Genomic DNA, 9,441 nt, shown 5'->3' on the forward strand with positions numbered 1-9,441 from the left:
TAGTGTTGTTATTACTGGCATATAGCACTTTATGTAAATGGCTAATGCTTGAGACTTTAACATTACTTTAACTATACTTTACTGATGTTACTGGAAATTGTCTTTTAGGTTAGACTTGTAAAATGGGAGCTCGCAGTAGATGTCTGATATGTTTGGTGTCAACAGTTACATAACAACAGAGGCATGCTTCTAGAACACTGAGGTATTCTCTTTTTTGACAGAATATGTGGAATTTTACAAGCGGGCAACAGCAGTTTTTCAGAATTCTTAAAGCATTCTTGTATCCTTGTCAATAAGGAAGAATGAATAGAGACATTCTAGAATTCCTTCCCCCAAAATATCCTTCTGATATTTTGTTGCCATGGTGACAAGCATATGTAAAAATAGGGCATTTCAACTGCAGGACATAGCGAGGAGTTCTGGGGAGCACATCAAATGTAAATGCAACAGTCATCCTGGTCCCCTCCATTGTTGTCACTGTTGTTGTTGTTTTGATTTCATGGGACATCAGTTCTGTTAACTTATGCGTTGTGAATTGGTATCACAGACCTTGACATTGTAAAACTGGTTTGTTCACATCATAAAATCAACTGATCCTAAAATGCAATGGAAACGAAATGGCTCAAAGGGCTCATGAGGGCACTAGACCTGTAAATGTTCCTGCAAAAGACGGCTGCTGTTACTGAGTCCAAATATGTTGATTACAGCTTATGCAATATTATTAAACGTATCTTCACAAATATATAAGATAAATTTTTCACTTTTTCCTCATTGCAACAGGTTTATCAGGAAAAAAATATCTGAACACTCAAACCAAGCATAGACACACAATGCTTTTTGTCAAATCAAGTCAATCAGTCATTAATTCAGACAGTCAGAATTAGAGTCAAGCAATCATTTCTAATAATGAATCTATTACCTAAGATTTGTAAAGAATACTGTTATATGGGATCAAAATAACATTCCATGTTCAAACAATCCTAATGTACAAACAATGCACTTTGGACTAAAAGTGGTCTATGTCTTATAGATTTGGAATTTTTTTGTCATATTTAGAAATAAAATCTTGTATGCTTCAGCACAATTGCTGTCCTCTCCAGCTGCACTACCTTTAAGTTAAGTGCTTTGTTTAAGGGATGTTAAAGTGTGGCACCAAATCCACAGTGGAAGTCTCTAATTATGTAATGAAATTGGAAGACATAGGTCTCTTTTAGCTCATAATCAATTATTTTGTGTATTACATACAGCACAAGAAGGCAGAACATTAGAAAACTTTCAGTCTTTCATTTCATTCTCTCCACATTATTTCCATTATGTCCCTTTATGCCCACGTTAATGCCTTTGCTCCTTTTTATGTCTCATTGACCACATCATAAATTTAGTAAGCAGTTGTTTCTGAAGAAATCATTGTCATCTCTCTTGCAGCCTTTGTTTGGTTTTTTTCATTTTATTATCCAAAGCTTTCCTCGTTAGTCCATTTATAGACACTGAACCTCTCAAATTTGACATCTCTGAACCAGTATTGCATAACTTTTATCTACATCCCATTCTGCAATGTCTGTATGACAGCTGGAAATTATTGAGATTTTCACGTGAGCCAATCTTAAGCCCTCTTGAGACTCATCTGCTATCAATGTTTTGTTTTCATTTTATTTTTTTATGATGTTACCTAATAATAATCACCAAAAATATTCAAATTAGGTACTTCCGTCATGTTCTGGTTGGAACCCAGAATGGGAACTGAACACTTTTTCACTGACTTTTTCATCCCTTCTATCCCATTTTCAACATTCACAGGGAGCAGTTAGAGGCTCATGCAGTAATTCATATTATTTGACAGTGCTCACTCTATCACTTCATTTAAACCTCAACTTGTCTATCGCGTCCACGTCACCATCCCCCATCATCATCCAAGCCACCATCATTGTAGGTAGCGGTAGACTTTAAAGCAATGATTGCCAGAGTCAGCCACTACAACGTGTCCGTCTGAAGTCAGAGCCAGACCTTGGGGTCCATAAAGAGGATCTGCTGATGTGTTGATATAGGACAGGAAGGAGCCACTGCCATCAAACACCTGGAAATGTCGAAGATATGTATTATTTATATATATATACCTTACACAGCAGGGCTTTCATATATAAAAGGTTGACCGTATATAAACGTTTTTTCACATTTTAACGTTTTACCTGTATTCTGCTATTGCCCCAGTCAGCTACAATGATGTTCCCATTAATATCCACTGCTACACCAGTGGGAGCATTGAACTGGCCATTTCCTTCCCCATTTGAACCAAATTTCAGTACAAGCTCTCCTTCAAGCGTGAAAACCTAATCCGAGAAATAATGATAAAGATTTATTATTTTGAATCCTCTGAAACCATACTTGGACTTGATATGAAATATTAGCTTGTTTTACCATAACATTACACTAAAACTATCCTTTAAGCTCAGTAAAATGCTGTACCTTAACAGAGTGGTTATGGAAGTCTGTCACAATGATTTCATTGTTTTTGTTCACTGCTGCAAAGTGTGGACCTTTAGGAAAGAAAAACAGGAACAAAGAAATAGAAATATGAAAATATGAATATGAAAATACATTGTACAACGAACAATGTATTTTCAAAGTGTTGCCTCTTTTAACACTTTCAATTCGCAAGTATTTTAGAGAAAGGAAACACTGGTACTTGTATATCTGAATCGTTTTTGAAGTCTCTTAGAATGAAAAGACAAAGGGGAAAAAAGAAAAGAAAAAACAAAATGTACAATATTTTACTGTTAAAGGTTGGGGTCATCAAGTGATTTAAATGTCATAGGGTTAAACTTTAAACAGAATTTCAAGTGCACGCAGTTCTTAAATCAATTTTCAGACTTAGCAACTGCCAACCATCACCTAAATACTTTTATTAGCGCACATAAACCTTCTGGGGTCATCAGTGATAGCTACAACCCTAGCCTCAAAACCTGGGACAAAAGAGAAATGCAAGTTAAAATGTTGTTTGTTCCCTTATTGCCAAAAGTTGGGGGGTAAATGTTTTAACCCTCTCAGATCTAAGGCATCAGTGGTGATTGTCCCAATCCTTAACTTTTAGGACGTATCATTTTCATTGTTTTGGCAGTCAGGGGACAAAAGGGTACGCAATCTAATTGCTCTAACTGACTATTTATATTTCTTATACTTTGTGCTGGTCACCAAAAAATGGGGTTAGGGCAGCTAGTACTGCTTTCATTACCAGTGATGACTCAGACCTCATGGGGTTAAAAACATCAATGGTTTCTATATAGTACTAACTTTTTAAAGAGCCGTTAATCTCAAGACTATCCAGAATCAAACATTTTCTCTTCATATATTTGCCTTTTTTTCTTTATGTATATTTATTCTTTACAGCCCATAGTGGATTTTTGGGAATTAAATTACGTGAAATAATACAATTTAGTCCACATTACCTGCAAACTGCTTGTCACCATTGCCCCTGCTTCCAAACTTGGTAATAAGCTTTCCAGTCAGCTGAAAGATGAAGACAGTACAAGCTTTGTTGTCAACCACAATAACATGTCCGTTTTGGTCCACAGACACACCCTTTGGTCCCATGAGTCTGCCAGAGCCAAGTTTTGCCTGGTGAACAACAAATACAAACAATAAGATTGCTGCATAAATCAACACTGAAAACATTAGAATGAGGGTTTGCTTGCAATAAAGTACAATACCCCTTCAACCCTGACATATCAGCACACATACCTTGAATTTGCCCTCACAGGAGAAAATGCTGACCCACTTATTGTCGTAGTCAGCAATAATGATGTCACCACTGGGGTGCACGGCTACACCAGTCGGACGCTGTAGCTGACCTGGCGATCGTCCCCGCACTCCAAAACGACTCTTAAATTCTCCCTCATTGCTGAAAATCTGGACATATATACATTGTTTAACTTTCAATATAAATTTGGGGGTTTTATATGAACCCTGCAGCTTTTCGAAGGCCATACCTGGACACACTGATTGTTGCTGTCAGCGATCAGTATCCTACCATTGGAAGAGGCAGCTACTCCTTGAAGATTGGTGAACTCTCCTTTATTCCTTCCCTTTGTTCCTGAATAGTGCAAAATATGATTTTAAATTCCATTATACATAGAAATGTTTTCATAAACAACCTTTTGCATGAAGCTTCAATTTGAGTTCAAGTTTCCTTGAACATACATTTGCACTAGACCTACCCCCTCAAGCACAAAATACCCATGGATTGTGTTTTCTATTTTAAAAAGAAGGCACATTTGTGTAAATTTTGTTGAAAGTAAAAGGTGAAAATCCATGTTTTCTTTTTGTGTTACTGACTTTGAAGAAAGGCTTTCTATGGGAAGACCATTTCACATTTACCTAAGTTTTGAATGAATTGAAGCGAGGTCTAAAAGACATTTGAGTGGAATATTATTATCAAGACTAAAACTGGGCATTTCACCATTCCACACATATGAATAAAAATGTTCGTATGTGTGGTGCACCACACATACGAACATAAATGTTCCAGGACAAATTTATGAAGTGTTTAAGGTAGGAGAAGATTAGCTATGATGTCAATACTAGAATTATTCTGACAGTCCCATCATACTTGTGTGCTAAAATTAAAAAATTAAAAAAAAAACAACAATACTACAATACTGACAATTTGGTGAATCTGAGCTTTTAAAATTCACAATGTCATTACTTTAGTCCCTTCATAAACTGTAACATGAAACAAGTAACAGACACTGGAATCAGCCAGATGAAAATTCCACCATGTTGGAAAAAATGATGCATATGATGGGGAGAAATAAGCCCAAATTGATTGAAGCATTAAAAGGGCCTTTCAGTGTCACAAAAATGAGGATATATTAGCTTTAAAAAAGCAAGTGTACAATATCCTAGTCTGTCTGTACGATTCGTTTCTTCCAGCTAAATGTCTCACCGATCCTAAAAATGAGGTCGTCCTCAATGGGGTTCTGAGTTTTGCGCCGTGGGGTACCAAGGGCACTGCTGGCCCTCTTTGAGCCTTTCTTCTTCTGACCAGGTGACTTTCCTCGTCTCTTTGCTCCTTCAGATGAGCCAGTCGATGGCGTAGCATTGGCTGCTGAATTGGTTGCCGTTGTTGTAGAGGGAGAAACCTGGAGAGAGAGCAAAAAGGGAAACACAATACACAGTAACTATGAAGGTTATATGGTTTTTGTTTGGAAAGCTTCCTACATCCTTTGCCAAAGTCAATGTATCGATGAATTTAGGGTAAGCTCAATCAAATAAATTTAGGTTTTATAATTGCTTAAGTCATGTTGCTTGAATCATTGTTGCTCAAGAACTCTGAACTTCAAGAGACAAGCACGACGTGGTCAACAATACGAGCTTTTCTGTGTTGTGTGAGGACATTAGCACAAAGTTTTGCAGTGAGATTGGACATACTTGGATGCAAGTTTCGTTTGATGGGAAGAGGATTAACATCCTCTTAGGTTTAGGCAAAACTACTTGACTAGGCCTTCATAACAGTAATTATAAAGAGAGTGTCAGACAGTAATGTCATAAGCTGATGTTTCAGGTCCTGATGTCCAGTGTCCTTCAGCACAGATGCTAAAGGACACTGGACATGAATGAGCCGTACATAGGCTGTTGGTGTATATCACAGTTGCTATTAAAGGAATTTAGACATTATTTGCCAAATGGATAGTAGAAATGTACTAATATTGAAAGAAAGATCCACCTACGTCTAGTTCAGCCTCTAGAGTCTTGGTGACAGTCAGTTTGAAGGGACTTCCTTTGATGTGCTGGTCATACAAACGGAGAGCCAGTGAGAAGTCACCCTCCTTTGGCACCGTGTACACAAATTCATATGTCCCGTTCTTGTGGTCCACTATCTCACCATCTACTATGCTGCCGTCTGGTGTGAATACCTACATCAACACATCATAATGTTTTGTCACTGTTTGCATTGAAGTGTGAACACAGAGTAGAACTTAATTTTATGGAGTTTAGGTGTAGAATGAACCTCAGCAGAGAGGATCGCATTTCCACTCTTGCAGGCTCCCCCTGACTTGTCTCTTGTTACAATGGTAACAGAGGCAGGATGCCCAACAATGCATTGCTCAAGACCTGCACCCATGGCTTCGCTCTGGCTTGCAACCGCACTGAGGACGAGAACAAAGACGAGTGTTAATGAAATGGCATTAAATCCAAAACCACATGGTTCAATATGTTTCATCATCATTGAAATGCCCCAAAACCCCATCCCCTTAGAGACTGTGTCGGCCATGGATATAATTCCTCAGCTGCATCTTCTTCAGTGCCTTATACCAACACAGTGCAAAGCAGTTACCTGAACGCTGCTTTTACAGAGTTTGTTATCTTGTTAATAGTTTTATATCGTCACTGCGTACGACTCTGGATACTGTAGCTCCTCTGACAAAGAAAGACTTAAATCAGAATGTATTGCCTTCCTGGTATAACTTTCAAAGATGCACCTTAAAGCAGATAGCTGATAAGCTGGTGTGCTTAATAATCTTTAATAATTTAGAAGCTGACAATTTAGCCTGGAAAAACAGTTTGTTGTTGTCTAAAAAAAATACAGCTAAAACATCTTGCTATTTATCACTGATTGGAATACTTTGGTATACAGCGGATTTTATAGATTGCTCTTATTTTCTTCAGAGTCAGAGTCATGTTCCCAAGCACAGCAGCAAATGTACAACAGAATGGCTGTAAATGAAAAGGATCAAGGTGATGCAATGGCCCGTTCCAGTCTTCAGCCTGACTGAAATGCTGTGGTGGGACCTTATAGGGAGCTGCGCATAAATGATACAAACAAGTCTCAATGAGCTTCTCTGATTTTAGGATTAGGCTTAAAACTTTTTAAGCTTTACACTGCAGTAGGTCTAGGCTGCTGGGGTGTTCCCATGATGCACTGAGTGTTTCTGTTTTGTTTTTTTGTTTTTTCACCTTTTTTATTCACTATGTGTTTACACACCACTCTGCATGTAATCATTAGTTAGTATTAATCTCTGGCTTTCTTCCACAGTCTTTTGTCTTTCCCCTTTCACTTTAAACCAGTTGTGGCAGATGGCTGACCCTCCTTAAGCCTGCTTCTGCCAGAGGTTTCTTCCTGTTGAAGGGGAGTTTTTCTTTTCCATTTCCTTCCCCTATGCTTGCTCATACAGGGTTGTCTGACTTTTGGGTTTATTCTGTTTTTCTGTACTATTGTAGGATCTTTACTTTACAATATAAATTGCTTTGAGGCAGTTGTTGTTGTGATTTGGCATTAAATAAGTAAAACTGAGTTGAAATTGATTTGAATTGTCTCACCTGGTTGTAACAATAGTCCCCAGGTTGTGTATGGACTTCCTTAACCCATCTGTCTCCATCACCAGATCCAGCTGGTCGTTCTCTTCCGGCTGGCATGGCAAACCAAGACCAGCAAGCTCACCCAGCCTCTCCCACAGCTCTCGCTCCACCTGCAGGCTCGCCACACAGGGATCTCCAGCCAGAGCCTCCTCTGCCTGGGTACAGGTGGCTGTCATGTCCCCCTCTCCCCGTAGAAGGCTGTCTATCTGGGCTTGGAGAACCTGGAGACAGAAAAAGAAAAGTTTCATTAGACTGTTTCAGACTTTTTCATTTGATTTGTTTTATTTAAAGAAGTATACCAGTGACTGAGGAGGTTGTACTTTTACCAAAGAATCAAAGGAAAAATTAAACAAACTCTGTTTACCTTCTGTTTGAGTCCGTATGTAACTTCCAGCTCCATCAGCAGTACACTCTTTCGAACATCCAGCTGCTTGTGTAAGTCCTCGAAGCTCGATTGAATGTCCTCTTCAATGGAAGCCCTCTGATTGGTCAGCTGCTGGAGGATCTCTTTAACAAAGGACAGTACATCTGAAATCTGAGGGAGTCTAGAGAGGACACGCACAAAAGAGAAAGGCAGTTACATCTAATTTGCAAAACAACAATAGCAAGCTTTCTTTATGCTACATTTATGTTGTTAAATGTTTACATATGCAACCTGTAACTTTAATTGAGAAAAATTAATAACATGTTATTGTTAATGTCAAGATTTTATAGCCTGGTAAATCATTTGTACTGTATTTTGCTCACTGTCCACCAGATGTCAGCATCTCTTCTTTCCTCCATCCACTGTCTGTTAATAGTTACTTGTGACTGAGTTATATTAAGTATGCCTACATTATACTTTAACTGAATATGTCAGTTGTTATGCAACTTGTTCTCCACAGCAAATACATCTGTACCTGTTTGATCTACAAGAATGAAATGCTATCAGCTGATTTTTATTTTATTTTTTTCCAATTTTGCAAATGAAAAAAATGTGACTTTTAGTATTTTAAGTGCAATTTGAATGTGGGACCTACATTTACTACTCCCTGTTTACTAATAATTCCATACATGAATGTATTTTCAATTTTCAATATAAATACTTAGTAACTTCTTTAACTTTCTACCCAAGTCCGAATGTATTTTAAGAAATCTTTTGACTATCTCATTCCCACAGTAGCATTTAAATTAAATTCCAGAGATTATTTGTCTTTCTTGGGAAAAGTCCTTGGCCCAGAACACTGTCACTCTTCTATTTTATTCTTCTATCTTTTTTTTCTTAACAAATGTGAGGCATTTAGGGAACATCTGTGTTTTGCTGCAAAAAACAATCAGTGAGCATTGCCCAAGTGACTCTTAAATGAATCTTGCTTAATGAGAGAGCCCTCTCCTGGTCTTTGGGAATTACTAAAAAATATACAATATATCAAAATAATAAAATCCTAATAAACTCCAGCTGATGTTTATCGTTGGCTTACTTCTGCAGTTTATAATACATATTTTAAAAAAGTAATTCAGCATTAAAATTTTTGGGGGGGTTTGTGTGTGTTTTTGTTGATAAATGGAAACTAGCACCACTGCACAACAGTTTAACATAAGGGTTTGTTGGGGGCACAGATTAATGGACTGAATAAAGTTTCTTAATGTTGTATCAAGTATTTCAACCTGTACCTGTCCTGAACAGTGCCCAGTCTTTCCTGCAGGTTGTTGCGGTGCTGCTCGAGGGCCTGACTGAGGGCCACCTTTGGGTGTTCTGCATGGTTGGGAAGACAGTCCTCACACAGAGCACACTTGCAGGCAGAGCAGTACAAGTCAGCAACCTGCAAATTGAAAGGTTTACATGAAGGGAGGAAAGAGGAGAGAGAAGCTACACGATTAAGAATTGAATGCCCCATGATAGCCTAGATATTGTTTGTCTTTAGTTTAGTCTCATTGTTGTACAGTTGCTAATCAGTAACTGGATTAAACAGGAACAACATATAGATAACATGGATTAGGCTTTGGGCTTACACTTTGCAGTACATGATTCAGTCATTTCTATATGTATGACTGAATCTGAATCTGAAAATACATGTTACAGAAATTCCCGGAGGAACCCACCCGAGG

At 38.0% G+C, this 9,441-nt stretch overlaps 1 protein-coding gene across 1 annotated transcript in view; it reads right to left on the bottom strand.

Annotated features, from left to right (window-relative positions):
• Positions 1–1,665: 1,665 nt before the first annotated feature.
• The window catches only part of LOC102211955 (tripartite motif-containing protein 2-like), an 18,265-nt gene continuing 10,489 nt past the window's right edge, over positions 1,666–9,441 (bottom strand). Inside the window, exons 3-14 of the mRNA XM_005754198.1 lie at positions 9,007–9,155; positions 7,718–7,898; positions 7,315–7,574; positions 6,005–6,143; positions 5,724–5,909; positions 4,940–5,135; positions 3,984–4,087; positions 3,736–3,903; positions 3,444–3,612; positions 2,464–2,534; positions 2,187–2,327; positions 1,666–2,074 (exon numbers count right to left, since the gene is read on the bottom strand). Of these exons, the coding sequence (XP_005754255.1) occupies positions 1,922–2,074; positions 2,187–2,327; positions 2,464–2,534; positions 3,444–3,612; positions 3,736–3,903; positions 3,984–4,087; positions 4,940–5,135; positions 5,724–5,909; positions 6,005–6,143; positions 7,315–7,574; positions 7,718–7,898; positions 9,007–9,155 (1,917 nt within the window). The 3' untranslated portion in view covers positions 1,666–1,921. The remainder of the gene's footprint in view (positions 2,075–2,186; positions 2,328–2,463; positions 2,535–3,443; positions 3,613–3,735; positions 3,904–3,983; positions 4,088–4,939; positions 5,136–5,723; positions 5,910–6,004; positions 6,144–7,314; positions 7,575–7,717; positions 7,899–9,006; positions 9,156–9,441) is intronic.

This window comes from Pundamilia nyererei, unplaced genomic scaffold, assembly GCF_000239375.1.
Source record: "Pundamilia nyererei isolate P.nyererei 1_Seehausen unplaced genomic scaffold, PunNye1.0 scaffold00522, whole genome shotgun sequence".
In the NCBI taxonomy this organism is placed as follows: Eukaryota; Metazoa; Chordata; class Actinopteri; order Cichliformes; family Cichlidae; genus Pundamilia; species Pundamilia nyererei.